This window comes from Amblyomma americanum, chromosome 4 (assembly GCF_052857255.1).
Source record: "Amblyomma americanum isolate KBUSLIRL-KWMA chromosome 4, ASM5285725v1, whole genome shotgun sequence".
Taxonomy (NCBI): Eukaryota; Metazoa; Arthropoda; class Arachnida; order Ixodida; family Ixodidae; genus Amblyomma; species Amblyomma americanum.
In genome coordinates, this window is record NC_135500.1 from 145,244,809 (window position 1) to 145,263,639 (window position 18,831).

At 42.9% G+C, this 18,831-nt stretch overlaps 2 protein-coding genes across 2 annotated transcripts; one reads left to right on the forward strand and one right to left on the reverse strand.

The window, feature by feature from the left end:
* The first annotated feature begins 122 nt into the window (after nt 1–122).
* Vps25 (vacuolar protein sorting 25) lies at nt 123–1,500 on the forward strand. Its single transcript, XM_077661922.1, has one exon. The coding sequence runs from the start codon at nt 273–275 to the stop codon at nt 798–800; it is 528 nt and encodes a 175-aa protein (XP_077518048.1). The 5' UTR covers nt 123–272; the 3' UTR covers nt 801–1,500.
* Nucleotides 1,212–18,799, reverse strand: LOC144128487 (protein saal1). Its single transcript, XM_077661921.1, has 11 exons — nt 18,628–18,799; nt 18,428–18,549; nt 18,098–18,220; nt 15,357–15,440; nt 14,762–14,841; nt 14,626–14,685; nt 10,271–10,386; nt 5,028–5,151; nt 4,799–4,884; nt 3,246–3,398; nt 1,212–1,420 (listed from the first exon to the last, which is right to left on the reverse strand). The coding sequence occupies exons 1-11, from the start codon at nt 18,638–18,640 to the stop codon at nt 1,239–1,241; spliced, it is 1,143 nt and encodes a 380-aa protein (XP_077518047.1). The 5' UTR covers nt 18,641–18,799; the 3' UTR covers nt 1,212–1,238.
* Nucleotides 18,800–18,831: the final 32 nt, after the last annotated feature.

The window sequence follows — 18,831 nt, forward strand, 5'->3', positions numbered from 1 at the left end:
GAAATCCTGGCTTTGTATCATGAAGGTATTTTATACTGCAGAATAAACTAAATGTTTACTTGTAACAACGCTAGCAATTAATAATTAAAGCCATAAAGTAGCATTTCAGGAAGCCAATCCAGGCTAATCCACGAGCGCACTCCGCGACTCCGCCCCGTTGACAGTGAAGCGATTGCTCTGCGCCTGTGTTCTTGTGGTAGTGCTGTTTGTCTTTAATGCCGTTACGTTATTTGACTCCTGTTTTAGCTTGAAGTTTACAAGAAGAATCCACAATGACTGACTTCGATTGGCCGTGGCAGTACAACTTTCCGCCGTTCTTCACACTGCAACCGACACTGGCAACGAGAGAGAAACAGCTAGAGGCTTGGAGCAACCTCATACTGAATTACTACCGAGCACACAAAGGGTATGTGCTAGACGTCGCCGAAGCCCTGGCTTCGCCGCTTTTCCACAACAAGGGCATATCTCGAAAGCTTTCGGCAGACGCTCTTCGCGAGATCCTGAGGTCGATGTCATCGCAAGGCCAGGTAGCCTGGACGGATAAGCAACAGACGCGTTGCTACGTTTTCTGGCGGTCCCCCGAGGAGTGGGGAAAGCTGATCTACGACTGGGCCGACGCCACAGGACACCTCAACTCCGTGTGCACTTTCTACGAGCTCGTACAGGGCGACGACACAGCCGACACCGAGTTCGCTGGTCTCGATGTGGATTTGTTGCGACTATCCTTGCAAGCACTCGAGAAGCAAGGAAAGGCCGAGCTGATCACTTTCGATGGTAGTGAAGGTGTCAAGTTCTTTTAACTGCACTGTTTTGTTTTTGCCGTTTATAAAGTATGAGTGTTGACAGCACTTGAAGATATGTCATGCGTGTACCCTTCTGCCTCCACGTCTATATCTGCTTCGTTAATGTGAACACACACACACAAAAAAAGCCGCGTTTTCGTGCTGCAAACTCGGGGCACGAGATTTGTCTGAATTAAGTAAAAAAAAAGGTTAGTGAAGCTCGAGATTGTCTTTGTTAGCTAGTAATTATTATAGCAAGTCTGATGAAATTCTCGGTCGAATTGACTGTAAAAACAGCAGTATAGTTTTGTTTGCTTGACTCTTTGGTGCCTGTAACACTGTATCTCGCTTTTCATATGGAGAAGGTGCAGTGTAGTGTGCCTTGCAGACTCAAAATGCTTTTCAAGTAAGCAACGAATCATTTTGTGCTGCTTTGTACATCAAAACAATTTATTTTCATCCTGTACACTCTTTTGCACTGACACTCAATGCTTGTTCAAGAGCACTGTGCAACAAGTGGAATGTCTCATCGATGCTCTCGGGCCGTTGTAACTTGGAAAGACTAGACGACTGTGTTTCTTCCAGCCATTCTTGGAGTGCAGAGAACGTTTCTTTCAGCATTCCATAAAGGCCATCATCTACGATGAAAATTTTGCACATGTTAAGCTACAATCACAGAAAAACCACAGTGAACATTAAACTTGTTGGTCACCTAATGCTTAACAGTGTCCATTTGGCAAATTTCTGGCTAATCAACACACCCAAAAAAAAAATCAAATTCATTTCAAAGGTGGATTCTTCCCACCAGCCATATGACTGAATACATCCACAAAAGGAAAGGCACGCTGCAAGGGCTTGCTGTTTTGGCTGCAATTTTTCTATAAACTTTCACGTAATACCCAGGTCACACTGAGTGTCGTGTTCCTAGCAATTTTGTCCAAAAATCTGTGCACTAAGTTAATACACAATACCGCCTTTGAGATGTTGAGCTTCAACAGTGCTCACAGGTTCTGTACAGTCATTAAGAAGCTGTCTTCTTCACATGCAGACATAAAAATATACGCCAGGAAAATTTCACATTGAGGACAAATTCAAAATAGCCCACGCTACAGTGGCATTTATACCAGCTCCACGGTCATGCAGTACTTCAATGGGCGAGCAGTTCAATGCACCTTGTTGACTGATATCAAGTCGGGCCTTTCCCAAATTTGCCTACATGGCAGTTTTAGTCTTCAGCAGTCCATGTAGGCAGCTAGCATGCAGTAATAAAGCACATGCACTTGCTTTTTGCGTCTAACTTGCACAGGCTGTAATTCAATAAGTACAGAACATGAGACCAATGACTGCAAACCGCATATGGTCAACTTCTACTAACCTGACACTGTTTAAATGTTCCACGGATGCCAGAACAGGTTTCGATAAGTAGATTACAGAAATGCACACTTTCTCACAGGGCTCCTGGTTTGCAAGCTTAGAGGTCAAGAAAAGGAACTTTATTAATTAAAACTCAACATTCTACTTATTCTAAATTCTGAATGCAAACAAACTGCCAATAAGCAGGGTTTTGGTGATAGACAAAATTTTTGTTAAAGTTGCAAGTCTTGCAGCGTTTGAACCACACTGAGCACGTTCCAAAGCATACCACTTCATGTACACACGGCTACTTAGAAAAAAACACCAAAGTAATAAGGATGATCAAAGTACAGTGAACCCTCTAATGCAGCGCTCGTGTGTTCCATGTGTCATCCTTGTGTCCTCGTCTTTCTTTGCGCTGTACATTTCCATCATGTCACAGAAGTCGCATCATGCCTTGTGTTGGCTAATTGAAGCACGCGTTAGCAAAGCATGCAAGAATAGCTTGTGACTAGCTGGCATTTTCTCTGTCACATCGCTCACTACCGTGATTGGCCACAACAAGCAGGCTGGCCAGTCGGGCAACATTGTCGGGTGCAAAAAGCTTTGTGAGCATGTCTCTGACAAAGTGATGAAAGTTTTAATGGCCACAATACTGCACAATTGTAGTGAGACAGCAGCAGTGACAACAAGCGAAACCCAAAACTGCGACTAAGCCTGCACACAGTTCTTTCAGCACAAAGGCAATGCTAACCCAGCCTCGCAGAGCATATGAACAATGCAAGGTTGTTTATATGTCACTGGCTTCTGAGTGCAAGTAAAGACCACCATCACAAAGCATTTAAAGCAAACAAAAGTTTAATATGCCTCTTTGACAAGATGTTATTAGGGGCATGTAATACAGGAAAGTGGTTGAATGCAAATGCGATGCCCGTCGCAGGCGTGATCCACTTCTGTGAGTCACCAACTCCACATGCGAAATGGCAGGTGTGCACTTGCAGCTGCCGCTTGCACCCGTTTCCAACATGAACTGTGCACATGCAACACAAGCTGGCAGTTTTAAACCAGTGAGGTCAACCAGTACCTGGAAGTGAGAAGCCATTTCCTCACCTTTAACCTGGCTGCCAGTGGCTTGCCGAACACTGCTGACAAGCGTCACTGCCGAACCAAGGGTCCGCCAGTGGTCCCTTGCTGGCAGTGGCGATCCCTCTTGTCCCTGCAGCCAGTCCACCAACAAGGACTCCAGCTTCTCATTACGTGGCACTAAGAAAATGACAGCACATGTCAGCAAAACAATAACTTCTCATCAGATTTCACTGCCAGCATTCATGGCATAGCTAGTCTCACTTGAAGAAAAATCTTGCATATTCCTACAGTTGCTGCAAGCAAATTAAATGCATGACCAGGTTATACATCAATGACCTACTGCTTCAAAATGAAAGGATGACTAAAAACTCTCAATATAAATATTAATTCAAATGACTCTTGAATCAGAAAGTAAGCAAAAAGCTCATAGTGTATGAACAGACCAATTTCAATGTGTATGGTTCACTACACAAATCACAGTTTATTGACGAACAGAACACACTTGTGTGACATGCACATGTATTTGTAAGAGGCCACTGTACTTGAAATGGGTTGCAATAAAATTAAAAGTTTGCCTAGTTTGTAGGTCCTCATTATTGCCAAAGCAGGGAACATGTAACACACAAGGAATGCATTGCATTACGCGTCCTATGTGCAGTGCATGTGCTCTGTGCTGCTTCTGTCTGTCGGTGGTCCCTGCATTGGCAAACAGTGAGTTCTTACCAACTTGCTCAGCTTCCAGTTTTATTGATTTATAAGATTATGCAAGTTTATGCACAACATTCGGATGCTGAGCAGCCGGAGTTTACTTTGTAAAAGCTAGCTGTCATCACAATCTAAAACCAAACAAAGACCACTCTCATGTCTGCATCCAAAGTATCAGCTCGATCATACACAAATTTCCAGGTTCTAGCTTGCAGCCAATGGCAAGAATTATAATCTTTAGCACTGAAACATGATGGCAAGCACATGCAGTGGAATTTCTACTGCTGTAGCAGCTTCCCCTGTGAATACAGCAACATGAATACATGCTTCTCTTGACAGGTAAGGCAACAGTTCTGCATTTTATTTATATGCCTCATGGCCAGCTTGCTGAAATAGGCACACAAATACATATTATAAATCAGCAGAGAAAGTCTGCAAAAGAGAACACCTGCACTGCGGTTGCTGAGGTGTCGGCCCGCATTACAGATTTACACTATGGTGACAGACATTTAATTTGTTTTGGCTTTTTCTCTTCCAGCTATGACGGCTTTGTAGTAGTGCATCAACGAAAATTCCCAAGTCCTGTGAAGTTTCTTGCGACTAATGACAGTACACGTATGTGGCCATGCCAGCTCTCTCCTGCTGATGGAACTCTCTTTCTGTGCAAGGACCTCAATACTTTCACTTGAATTCGTTGGCTCCCTGGCATATACATGACACTATATTTCACTACGACCTGCTGGTTACGCTGCACTTACTTTGTCAACATGTCAAAGCCTATTCCACGCAGATTATAATCAAAAGAAGTAACATTAAACAGGAAACATTCATTCACAAAAACAAAGAGCCACATTCCTCTATGGAGCACTTACAGATAAATTTTTTGGCATCCGTTTCAAAGTCCATCACATGCAGCAGGTGCCAGAATGCATCCAGAGAATCGTACTTTCCTCGTGAGCTGCAACAGCAAGAAATACAAGTCTGAACGTAGCTCAAACCCGATGACCAAGTCGGTGGGCCTCCTCCAAGCCCAGATTGATATGTTCATTGAGCAGCGGACAAAATGGTTTGCCCATTCCTGGTCACGAGTGGTACACCCACCTTAGGTAGCAGGCAGCAGTGAACAGAGCTTCAACGAAGTTTTCATTCACACACAATGCACACAGCTCGGTATCCTCATCCAAGACACAGTCCAGGACTTGCAGTGTGACCTTGAGCAATTCCTCTGGGGAAAACAGGAAAGGTAACAACATGGTAAAGGCACTGGTAGTAGTGCACTGAAAGTTTTCTCTAGGTACAAAAAACAGACACGGCAGCAAGATGCATTTTTACTGTTGATGTTGCCCTATTTCATCCTAGTGCGTGTGAGAGATAGGTTCCATCGATCTGTGCAATGACTGCTCTGCAAGAGAATTCACTACGATTACCTTGAATGCTGAAAGTGTCACTTCCTCCTGCTGCAAACTGTAGCAAAATCAATCAGATATTTTTTGTAACCCTGTCACGCAGGTAACCCAAGTACCCACAAACCCAACATGACAATCAAGCTCAATGGGGATCAGTTCCTGCCTCACTGTTATTTTCAGTGACCACTGAATTTAGTGGCCATTAATTAAAAGGTGTGCGAACGACCATTGAAATTTCAGGGGCCACTGAGACATTCACTATAAGTTGAGATGCACAGAATAAAAATTAAAAAAAAAAACTGATCAACAAAATTCTTTTGTGTTATGTTATTAATTGCAGTGCATGTTTTCACGAAATTTTTATCAACTAATCAAAATAACAGCCTAGCGGATGGTCAGGTGCAAACAAACCTTTGTCATTTTTGTTGTGCACTACATCGGTGTGTTTATGCTATGCGTGTTTTTGCCTCTCTGGATGCTTTGTGATGGCCAAACACCAGGGTTCCTGCACCAGCACTCCAACAACAGCGGATGTGGACACGAGTGCTCATTTGCAGATTCAGTGACAAGAAACAAATGCTTCCAAAATGAGATGTTCAGTGAAGCCCAAAGTACACACACGTCCATAATCTGTAAACGATGTGAAACTGTAAAGCATGCCAGTTTCTCTTTCCATATAATCTTCCACTAAAAACAGTACTCAGAATCGTGCCATCAGATTGGATCTCTGGCCTCACCCAATGAATTCATACTGGATGCCACCTGCTAACTATGCTGCACTAGATGCCATCTGTTATATCACATGCACATTCCTCTACGACCCTTGCAGTATGCCATCGGGCAATGAAGTGAGTGGATGGCACTTGAAAAATAAAAATAATGGACACTACTGGGCACTGAGATCACCTATCTAATGGGTATTACACAACCAGCAAAATCAAGCACCGCAGTCCATTCAAGTGATGAGGCTTTTACATGCAGGATCGAGACAGCTAATTTAAAAGCAAGATAAGAAGGTTGATTATGCATCAAACATTCTCCGATTACCTGTACTTGGATGTCGGAAGGTCTAAATTGTTAATACTGCACAAATAATGTCTGCATTAATTATTTATTTTCCATCTCACTATGGAGTCTTTCAGCATTTCTAACACGACGCTAGTCTCGTTTTTGTGCGAGCAACATCCTTCAATGAACCCAATCTTCCTGCACAGTCGCAATATCCTCTTTTCTGTCTTATAGGTTTCTTCCCCTTTGCGGAGGTATTTTCACTTCTGCAAACCAGTAGATGGAGGCGGCCAAATGGGACAAATGCGTCGAGCAAAGGATTGCTTCAATGAGCTATTAAAGGCCTAAATAAGCAAGGGTCTTCCGTAATAGGACACTACTGTTATTGTGCGCAGCAACAGGTGATCAAACCTAACTCGGCAAGAGCTTCTGGAACATAAAGCGATGACACGTGTCTCGCATACTTCGCACAAAGAACAAAAAGACAGGAACAGTAAAGTTCCTCCCTTCTAGCTTTAGTTCAACAAAACAATACTGATTGTATGTGTAAACACTAGGATCATAGTGATTATGTAACATATCATCAACACCTAAAGGACATTTTATAGTTTTATTTTCTCAGCTCATGCACTTCAGACATTTAGCACGGAAAGGGCAGCTCCATTGCTAGGAGGGTGCCATTAAATCTATGGGACCTTCTTCGCTTCCAACAGCATCTGAGAAGATGAGCCAATTTTATTCCACATTATCAAAATCAGAAGTGGATTCTGGCCAAATCATAGCAATAAGTGAATTAGATTCTTGACCTCCACATACATTTACAGAAAACAGTTTTGAGTTCAAAGTGCACAAGCACACAGCCTAGTGGAATTTACCAGTATGCCCTTGTACCAGTGTTTCAGTGCTAAATTTATGCACCAACGCATATACTATGCCCACAATTTTCCAATATTGTGCAGGCCAGTGCAGTTATATTATGGAACCATGCCACAAAGTTTTCTTTTCCCACAAATAGTACATCACTGTGAAATGATAGAACTTCCTTCTTTTCAGATGCTAGGGGCTGTTTACACAAATGTCTTACTTACAGATTACATTTAGTTCACAAGTAAAATGAGGACCAGGTTCGAGGCCTTCCCCAGTTGTCCCCCAGGCTTCCCTTTAAAGAGTGGGGAACATGGTGCAATTTTTTGAAGTGACTGCTGCATGACAAATTCACCTTCATTCACTCACTGTGCAATGTGCTAACAAAAATGGATGGTGCATCAGGCTTTCACTGCACCTCACTTCATCTGCGCCATGAAGTTCTCATGGTGGAATGGTCTTCCTTGAAAAACTGGATCCCAATTTACTCTCAACATGAAGTTTAATAGGTGTAGTGACGACAGAAAAGTAATGCCAGAAGCAGCAGGTCGTTCAAATAAGAAACAATTCAAGATGACTGCAGCAAACTTTATTAGCAATAAAAGTCCCAGTTGCAGAAAATCTAACACGATCCCTGCAAAGAAAGCTTGAATGCTTTGTTAGATACAAGCTTTAGCCCTCTCGAATTTGTTTTCAACGCGTAATTCGCAACGCTTTATTAAAAATCAGAAATTGTGTGAAATCTAGTGCATTTCCTTTCTTTAGTTAAAACATGCTTCCATGAATGATTGTTCTTTCTCAAGAAACTGCACCAAGGTTTCCACAAAATGGCATGTCAGTTTTTAGAAGGTACTATTCATGCATTCATTTAATTGAGTTATATAATTAGAGCCAAGTGGTTTCTTCCTTTTTTTGCTATTCCATTAACTTTTACAGACCACTCAGGGAAGACGTGACATTTTCAAAGAGGCTCCGCAGTTTTTGCGGCGTGCAAGCATTAACATGGTTGCATTTTACGCAGCACCAAACATCAAAGAATGTTTACAATGCTGCCATCTAGTAGATGCAAGTACTGCCAATTTGAAGAATAAAACTTTGGTTCAATGCAAATCATCAATTTATAGTCAGTTTGCAGACACTGCTTCTGATATTTCATCACGTACAGACAAATCAAATGGGATGTCGCAGTGGCTCAGTAATTATGGTGCTCGGCTGCTGAACCGAAAGACATGGGTTCAATCCCGGTCGCAGTGGTCAATGCTAGGTGCCCATGTACTGTGCGATGCCAGTGCACGTTATGAACCAGAGATGGTTGAAATTATCTGGAGCCCTCTGTTATGGCGTCCCTCATAACCCGAGTTGCTTTGGAACGTTAAGTTCTAAAGAACCAAACCAAACAAAAAAATGTAATGCATTTTCTAGAGGCCAGCTACTTTAATAATGAGCGATACCCAGTCTGCCTTTTTTAAGGATATTTTTACTCATTACAGGCTTTTAATGGCAGTCTGTCCTATAGAGATCTTCATGCCTCCACAATCTTAAGACATGACTGACAGCAGCTGCAAGGTGGCCTCTTTGCATCCAATATGTCTACAAAAATGAACTAGGGCATTCGCAAGCTTGAAGCTGTAATCTGTGGCTATACAACCACCATAATCCATCACGAAATTATGAGAAGCATTATGAAAATGAGAGGAAAAAAGCAAATATTAATGTTGCAGTGCTTTTTTTTGCCAAATGCAAACTCGTAAAACTTGCAATGAACACTTTACAGACACAGAAGCATATTCAACCTCTCCACTCACACAGTCTACTGCATGAAATGTCTTTCAACAGGAGAGCACAAAATCTCTTCAAGAACAGCGACCATATTTCTCTTCACAGAATGAAACTATGTCTTGGCATGCCACTGCTACCACTGCCAGGGGCCAGTTGTATATGCCTGTCATTGCTCGCAGGTATGCACATGGTGCCCGACAACAACACTAGCATAATGATAACATTTTTCAGCAGTTCACGTCTCGAGATGTGGTGCCTCCAAAAATGATATTTCTAGCTCTCTCTTCCTCTCCGGGAACACTGCCCGTTTGCTGCTGAGGATTGAAAATTTTGTTGCTCGCAGTTAGTACATTTCTCACCCTTCTGTCTGTGTCCCCCCCTCGACCATGCTCTCCATGGAATGGGGCACTGCGACAATTGTATGCAACATCTCCTTGCAGCATCCCTCAAACAAGCCAATGCAAGATTTCCCAAGCTGTACACCCTTTCTTCCCCTGAGAGTTAGTGATGGCAAACTCTGCATCACAAAGGATGGCTTAGTTTGGTTTATGGTTTATTGGGGTTTAATGCCCCAAAGCGAATCAGGCTATGAGAGATGCCGTAGTGGAGGGCTCCGGAAATTTCGAGCACCTGGGGTTCTTTAACGTGCACTGATATCGCACAGTACACGGGCCTCTAGAATTTCGCCTCCATCGAAATTCGACCGCCGCAGCCGGGATCGAACCCGCGTCTTTCAGGTCAGCAGCCGAGCGCCACTGAGCCACCATGGCGGCAAAGGCTGGTTTAGTGTACAGTGGCCCATCAGGAATTATTTTTTCCTGGCATTCTTTTACTTCGTTTTTTTCAAAAAAGTTTTATAGTTGCCTAAGGCATATGCTTGGCAGATCACAACAAGACCTCTCTTTGTATGAGCATGTTGCGACGATGACACTGGTGTTGACAACACTTCCCTCGGAGAAAATCAATGAGACAGCTATTGCTGCAAAACACATCATAAATGGTGTGGTATGTGGGGCTTAACATCCCAAAATCTGCATATGGGATACGGGAGATGCCATAGTGGAGGGCTCTGGATTAGTTTTGAACACATGGGGTTCTTTTCCACTGAAATTCAAGCGCCATGCACGAGACTCAATTTCGTGATCTTGCACTCAGTAGCCAAATGCCATAGCCATTAAGCCACCACAGCAGGTAGAACACATTGTGTTACGAAGGGGAGAATGATGATCTGTTGCTGTGCTGGGCAGAACGAGAAAAACAACAAGACATGATGACAGACGGACTTGCCATTGATCGAGTTTTCCAGGATGAATGTTATGCCTGAGAGGCAACTGTCAGAAGTGTGAATGGCTTGAAGCCATAATGGCAATGACTCTTCATTTGACAGGCATGTGTGGCAAAGCCTGGAAAAAAAAAAAAGCAAACCATGCAGGACTTAAATTCTTAGAGTAGCACAGTTACCTGAAACTATCAGAGCACTCCTTGGTATTTAACATGCACTTCTGGCAATAGTAAACTCTGGATAAGACTGTCACTTCCCGCCAAAATGTGCAGAGCTGTTGTACAAAGTCCACTTGCAAAGAATCAAAATGCCACACGGAGCTACCCTACCACAATGGTAGAGTGGCGGCCTCAGGAAGTTCCACACCATTGCCAGAATCCACAAATTAGACTCAAGTGCCAAGATATACCACTGCAGGAAACTACGAGCCATGGTGCAGTTCCATCTTGTAAGTAAAGAGGCAAATTACAGCAACATTTTATTTATTTACAGGACATGCAGGCGAGTGCAAGTCATTCTCTATTTTACATTCATAGATCCCTGGGAGTACTCATACACCCCCTGATGCAGTGTTGCAGTGGTTAAGCGATGCACCACTGCCCTGCAATGGCAGGTGCTCCCAGCGGTGGGCCTTGTGTGGCACAGGTTGCTATTCCCGAGCGACCAATCAATAACTTAACTGCCACCACCCACGGTGGGCAGTTTGCACACAATCCGGTGGGCATGTTGTGATGACACCGCAAGGTCACGTGACCTAGGTGGCCGACCTGCCTCCTAGGTTGCTCTCTGGCCGCTACCTGCCAGAGCCATGCCTATGAATTTTTGCTCACAACGCCGACGCCGAATTTTCTCATCATCAACGGGGTCTTTACGCTATCGCGTTAAAACAAAAAGCATAACTGCACAAAAGACACCAATGAATTTGATACAGCTGCAAAGAAATCATAGGTGCACAATAAAAATTAAATGCTAAAAGTATAAACTGCAGACATCAAATGTGGAATGAGATGGTTAGTCGGTACGGCAGACAAAGCATTAGGCAAGCACTAAATACTCAATCCCAGCATCTATTAAGAACTGAAGAAAGCGGGCAGGCAAATTATTCCAGTTGGCAATTGTATTGGGGAAAAAGAAAAATTCCAGGTCAGTCTCTGCGAAGAATCGGGTAACAAAGTGGATCTGTACCATCTATCTAACCCTCAAACAACCAGACTTGAAAAGGTGCCACCGCTGTTGCTAAGGCTAGCACATTTCCCCAGTCTAGAAAGTGGTTGAGCCTTAAAGACCAAGTGGCACCTTTTAAAAGCCATTCTCCCTCAGGTAAAGCCAAGAATCAGGGCAAAAGACACTTGTAACCAACAAAAACTGCCATGTTTTCTTTGACACCCAAATTTACACCCAGTACTTGCTATGCATGAGGAAGATGCTTTACTAATACGCCACTACAGAGGTGAAAAGCTGCTGCATTTGAGCATGTGCTTGCTTCATAGCAAGAGCTTCAGTCTTTTTTATTCGCAAACATATAAACAGCTTGCGAAAAGGGCAACATTTTAAGCTGAATTTTCTGGTTGTAGTGCCACACCATAGCAATGTGGCTTGGACTTTCCCACATAGGTTTTTACACACCTTCAACCTCTACATTACATAATTCCTGACCAGAGACAAAAGTACTGTGTTGCATTTACACATGGTGATGTGCCAACATAAAAAAATGAGTAGTAGATGCTGCCATCCATTATAGGGACATTCATGCAGCTTAACGAAACCCACTCAGGCATAGCATGACAAGATACTTCCTTAGAATGCCACAGGAACTACTGCAGATTGGCTTTATATAGTGCAGCAGTTGTTCAAAAGAAGGAAATACACTCTGAAACACTTCTAGAATTTCTACACAAGCATCAGGCAGTAAAAGAAGTCAGTGATATTTCTCAAGCATAAAGGATTACAATAAACAAGGTGCGAAGAAAAAATGTGCAATACTTATACAGCTGTGGTCCAACACAGCAGGCAATGGCTACTCCGTACAGTGAAATAATGCCACTTGAACAAACTTTTCAAGTACATGTGCTTAACAAAATTCCCCACCAAAATGCCGATGCATTCAATACAAATGCCTTTTAAGTCTAAGTATTTCAGCACACTGCAATCTGCAGTTCAGCAAGCAGCTTGGAAAGTACTAGTTACGTGCAGGGCCGATCACTAACAGCGGGAACATTGCCACCTAAGAGATCATTGTCCGATTCTCTGGAACCTTGCACAGTACTATATGGTTCAATGGCTAAGCGAGGTACCCACAGCTGTTGCTGCGCAAGTAGCAAAAACCACACATTTAAAGGTCCCTGCTATCAGTGATTCACCCTGCACTCCTTCGCCATGCAATGTCAGAGCACATTAAAGAACCCCAAGCAGTTTAAATTATGTACTCCAAATCCCTCCACTAAGGCACCCCTGTCTCTTCCTCCTCTCTCCTCCCCACAACACGGTGCAGTTGAGGTGTCCACCACCACACCAGACAGTTACTGCGTCTTACCCTTTATCATTTTTAACTTTCGCTTTTCAGGTCAGAATGCATCGTTTCACCAGATATACAGAAATTTGTATCTGAAAAGCTGCGGACACTGCAGTTTCGAAACTGCGCAGCTCAAGAACATTTGCAGCACCGCATTTTTGCTTGAAAAACTGTGGGCACCTATCTGCTTTAGTTTAGCATGGCTATTCAGGTGGCTCGTGGTCCAAGCAGTAGCGGCATGTATTAAAAGCACACTTGGCTTTGTCATAGTCACATCCATGACCAGATAGTAATCGCATTTCATGAGGCAGCACAATAGCATTTGTTTCTTTAGTAGCAGAGTGTTTTATGTTTTGCGCAACAACCTTAAACGCCAACTGAAGAGGTTTTAGAATTTGATGTGTTTAAAAGGGCTGAATATGTGAAACATGCAGTTAAAGCCTGCGAAATTGTTTAGCCCTGGCATTTGAAATGGCGGCGTAATCGGCAAATAAAACGGCGTCGGCGCTGAGGCTTCTCTGCAATGTACAGCAACGGGCAGAAGCCCCGATAATGACGTCACGTACGATGGCACTATGTTTGCAGTGAAGAAACAGTTGTTTCACAGAAGTAAACCAACGCCATCAAAGGTGAAGCTCACAAAGCATTGCTTGGCAGCATCAGATGGCGCACAGTAGCATGCAGGCGAAGACAGCAGACATCTGAAGTTTTGGCGATAATGACATCACTGCAAATTTTCTCGCACTTCCCCGACACAGTGAGGAGAAGCCTGAACACCACCGTGGTTTTAATCGATGTTTACGTCACAATTTTAAATGCTAGTGCAAAAATACTTTGCATGCTGTCCCTAGAAGCTCCGGAGGTTCGAATTCTTGAATAACCTCAAATTCTCAAAATAGCATTTCAGCTTCCCTTTGAATGCCAAAGCTCAGCAGAAAATTAACAGGTTTTATGCTATGTGCAAAGTACATAATACATGTCAGGAGTTCTCACTATGATGAAATGCCTTTGGGAACCATTTGAATGCGTGATATATTTACTTGCAATCATAAAAAAGAGCTCTATGATCATTTCAATCCATCAACTTTCACTTAAGAACATTTTCCTTGAGGTCCTTTGAGGTTCCCTCTAGTGGCATTTACTTTATTCACGAGCCAATGTAGTCCATTCCTTGCTGCTGCACCTATCTAGTGTGTGCACAATGATAGCGTCTTTATGATGAGCATCTACAACTGTGCTTCATGCTCATATTTGGGGAATAAGTGTGTACCAGATAACAATAAGATGTGTTGCTAGTAATATTTAAATGGAGATATACAGTACTGCGATACCAACAGTTCGGCCATATGTAGCCTCAAAATTAAAAAAGTCTTTTTCTGGTATAAGGCAATGCGCTTCCTTCACAAGAAGGAATATCACTTTTTGCATACATTATATAGTACTTTGTGATACAATGTATGTTACTGTGCACTGCTTGGTTGTTTATGGTTTATGGAGGTTTAACGTAGACTCAGGCTATGAAGGATGCTGTAGTGAAGGGCTCCGGAAATTTCGACCACCTGGGGTTCTTTAACGTGCACTGACATCGCACAGTAAACGGGCCTCTAGGATTTCGCCTCCATCAAAATTTGGCCACCGCAGCCGGGATCGAATCCGTGTCTTTCGAGAGAGCAGTCGAGTGCCATAACCTATTCTGTAACTTTAATTTCTACTGTCATGCTGCAATTTACTGTTGTGCAGTCTGTTGTGCAGCTGCCCAGATTAGTTTCTAGAAACCCCAGTTTCTTCATTCTTTTGTTTTCAGCGAAATCAACTGAAATAAAATGGCATTCGAAAATTGATTTTCACCTCAGCACTTGAAGCAGAGTAGGAGTGTCCGTCCCTCCCAGCAGCTGCATGGCCATCTGCCTGCACAAATAAACAGTATACCAGCCGGGAAGCTGGACATGCACAAAGCAAAATGCAAGTCTCTGCTTATACTCACAGCAAGCTTTCCTCTTGAGAAAGGGCCAAACTCAAGTCGGGAAATACAGCCATGTTTCCTAAAATTCCAATTAGGATTTCCTGTAGATGCAGAGGTGAAATAAATATCCGACAGGCATTAAGAACCATGTCTCATAGCCACATTTTCAGCAAAAAAACCTAGACAGAAATGTTTTCACATGCTGCAACAAGCCGAGATTTTGTTGAAGGTTAGATCAATCATGAAAGATTTACAGAGAGAGAGCAATCCGTGGATAAAAAAAGAACGGAGCTGTGGTAAACAAGTTTGTCTCAGATTTTTTTCTCACTGCACTGGCTTAACGACACAGCAAGTCATTAACAATGCAGCTAAAAATGTGACATTGAGCTAACAACTGCTAATTCTGCAATTCAGAAAGCTCTCAAAAACTGCTCAACACTTAAAAACTACCATCATGCTGTAGCAAACTCCACCAAGGATGGGTGAGAGAAAAGAAAAAAAAATGCTGAATTTCCATTGTGAAAACTCACAAAGCACAACATTCCAAGATTTTAATGTCACCAAGTGAAGATTAAAAAAAAAAAGTCAGAATGGAAAGCAATACATCAAAGCTCACCACAAGCCGGGGTGATTTTGAAGTGGCTACAATCTGCAGGAAAATTTCAAGGGCTTTGAATTCATGCAGGAAGTGTGCGACATCCTACAAAAAAAACAAGAAAAAAAGAGGCAAAAGGCAGCTGGAACCAAGGCTATAAAACTAATATGCAACTATGCTTACTTTACAAGAATAATAATTACTCAGAATGAAAATCTGACTGGCTTGGCATGAATGAAAATTAGCTGACAAGCTGGCTACTTTGACTCTCCTAATGCCCCACACCAGGTAGTAACCAGACGGCATTTATGCTTGAGACAATCTAAACAGTAACAACCCTCTTCATTTCTTTTTTCATAACAAAAATTTACTTTCATAGTCAGCATTAGCAGAGTCATCACAAGTGAGCGAAGCTCAAAAATAAACACGCCATATTTCTAACTCAGCAAACTGTCTGTTTAAAATATTCAAATTTTCACAACTCAAAAGCAAGGCATTTTATCACAAACGCTTGTGAGTCATACATAGCACCTTTCGCTTTCGGGTAAAACCCAATTTTACCAGATTCTTGGACCTCAAACAAATTTCTGAAAAATCTGGCTAAACCCAATTTATACCAGGAAATAATCCTTCTAGGGAACTTAATGTTTTTGCGCAGAAAGCTGGAGACCCCACACAAAAATTAGCGGACGCCTTATACTTATTCTAGAGAGATGTTTTCAGTCAACTGATGGCCATGGGTCTGGCCAGACATCTTATTGGCATCATTGTACAAAGCATTGCTCACTCTAACAAAGTCGTGTGCCAAGGCTCTTCTAACGTTTAAAAAGATTGCGGTAATGTTGAGGAAGTGCTCTCGTGGTGTACAAACAAAGGCAGGCAAGTATTGCACAGACACAGAACTGCTGCACAGCAGATGGTAATGTACGTGGCAAAATAACTACAATAAATAATAAATCAAGGAAGCACCTGGGTAGGTAAAAGTTTTGCAGTGCAACCTGCTATTTTCATATTGTTAACAAAAATAATGCGCGAAAAATAGAACATTTATTGTCCCGCACAAAAATGGGCGCTTGGAGTAAATTGCCTACACCTGGAAAATACGACACGCTAAAACCCGTACTAAGGAAATTTTTTCTGAATTACCCGATTTGTACCAGAATTTTTTAAAATTAAAAATATCACCTGATTTCGCCCCCAATTTCTGAAAATAAAATCCAAAAACGAAAGACCCTAGGCAAACAGCTGCCGATACATAAAAAATGCTTACTGCCCATGCACCATACTGAAACAGCTCATCTTTCTAGTTTGCATGGCTGATGTGGCCTTGCAATCGAACAGACTTTACCAAAGAGACCCAACGAAGTGGAATCGTTTGCCATAAAGTGGTGGTTCATGTTTAGCATTGCAAATGACACAACTCATTTAGCCAAACTGGTTAAACAAAATGCACATTATACCACAAAGTGACAGCTGACCTTTATCACTGCATGGGTAACACTGACACACAAAACCAAGCCACCCGCAACGAAGAAAAATTGTTTTTGTTGAAGTTTTCTTCAAGGCTGAAGGTGCTCCAAACACGTATTTACTACATGAGATTTATCAGTTTGGGTGTCAAAAAAGAATGGAAGAAAATATCGTCCAGTCCGCACTTACTACAAGACCGAGAGAGAGAGACTTACAGCTTTCGCATGAAGCTATGAGCAGTCTTTTCTTCTGAAGACATGTAGACCAGCTCTCCCTTGACCAAGGCAACTATGCTGTCTACACTGTGGGGCTACTGTACGTGTGCACTGTCACCGTGATACTAGCGTGAGCTAGGAGACATCCTGCCCCCCAGTGGGGAAGCCCTTGGAGCAACATGGGAGTCACAGGGGACGCCACCACAGAGCCAAAAGGGTGTTTGAGCCAGTTTAAGCTAAACACTAGGTGACCTGTGCACCCACAGTGAAAACAACACACCAACACACTTCACCCAGCATGCCACAAACTAGAAGCATAAAGCCCAGTTTGTGCACTGAGCTCATTATAGCATCAAAATATGTTTCATTTCACAAGGGCCATTGTTATAAAATAAAAGTCATTTTATGCCAGGCTAAAGCTTTTTTACCGTAATTCATTTATTCCTACGATTTTGCAAGAGTTTAACCACCTTTGTGCCCTACAACAGAATGACCATCAGTCCTGCACTATAATACCTAACCCTGTATAACAGATATAACTGCTTTCGCTGTCTTTTTGCATTACTGTGTGGTGATATGCAACCCACCTCCGCATAAAATCTTGCAGCCTTGATGATGCAATAAAATAAACAACAATGCAACAAACAATATAAATAATTTTCCTAGTCAATGAAATGACCTCACCCTCTCAAGACTTGATAGCACAGGCCAGGGCAAAGTTCAATCCTTTATATTAGTATTTTCTCCCATGAAGGTCTACCATATATACTGTGAAGAGCAAAGGTGGTGTATACCACATGCCGTCGCATGGCTCACTGCTCTTGCAAAACCTTTCAGCATTTTTGCCAAGCGATAACTTTTTTTTGTTTGATTTATGCTCATGAAAAATTGTTTTCGAGATAAGAGCAACAGCTGTGCTGCAATCTCGCACCTCATCTCTGTTTACACCATGTCATCCTGCGAAGCTGTCGCCTGATGCTCCATAATGCCACTGAAGTGCAAAACTTGGAACTGTCAAAAGCGACACCAGGCAGAGCATGCAAGTGGCAGAGCATGTTTGTTGGCTTCAGTACTTACTGAGTTGGCTGCCATGTCCCAAAGTGTACAGAGTTCCTCCTCAATCTCCCTGTCCAACTCCACGACCTCTTCCTCCGAGGGCAGCTCTTCACCTTCGCGGGAAGCGTTCTCATTTTCGGCCGCCTAAAGCACAATTACGGCGAAACCAATGTTATCACAGACGACGGCACAGGGTGCAAACAAAAACACGCAGCATGTTGCGAGAGCATGGAGAAAACACAAAAATACAGCAGCTCATTTTAGTCACCGAGCCACGTCGCCCTGGACGGTTGCAATTAATCTGTACCGGAAGCAGAAAATACCGAGCACGAATGCAAGACATGGACTCACTTTAATGGCCTTGAGGAGACACTGAAATACCCAACGTTGGCTGAACACTGTATCGCCAATTCTGACAGCGTCAAAGCTTTTCTTGGCTTCTACAAACTCTGGTGGGGGAGACGGGTTTCTTTCTGGAGGGAGAAACAGTTCGCGTGAAATATGTTCGTAGTTTTCAAGGAGATCGAAACCCAGCTGCAGAAGAAATTTACCTGGTTCACACATGGTGACAACAAACTCTTTCACGCCAGGGGCGCTAGCTGGACTATGGTAAACATCAAAAGACACGCGGCAAGCTTCAGCTCCTTGGAGCGCTTAACAATGAACAAACCACAAGGATGGGCGTATGGGCGCTGCCATTTTAGACGAGCGCCGCGTATGATTGGGCGCAGCCTCACAGCATCCGCATCCTGTCC

Bases quoted from the DNA above. Each gene is read 5' to 3' on its own strand.
- Vps25 (XM_077661922.1), top strand. From the start codon at position 273: ATGACTGACTTCGATTGGCCGTGGCAGTACAACTTTCCGCCGTTCTTC.
- LOC144128487 (XM_077661921.1), bottom strand. The intron at 18,221-18,427 runs GTGAGTCCATGT...ATTGTGCTTTAG, and splicing joins GTCTCCTCAAGGCCATTAAA to GCGGCCGAAAATGAGAACGC. The intron at 10,387-14,625 runs GTGAAAATCAAT...TTTTTTTTCCAG, and splicing joins ACTCTGCTTCAAGTGCTGAG to GCTTTGCCACACATGCCTGT.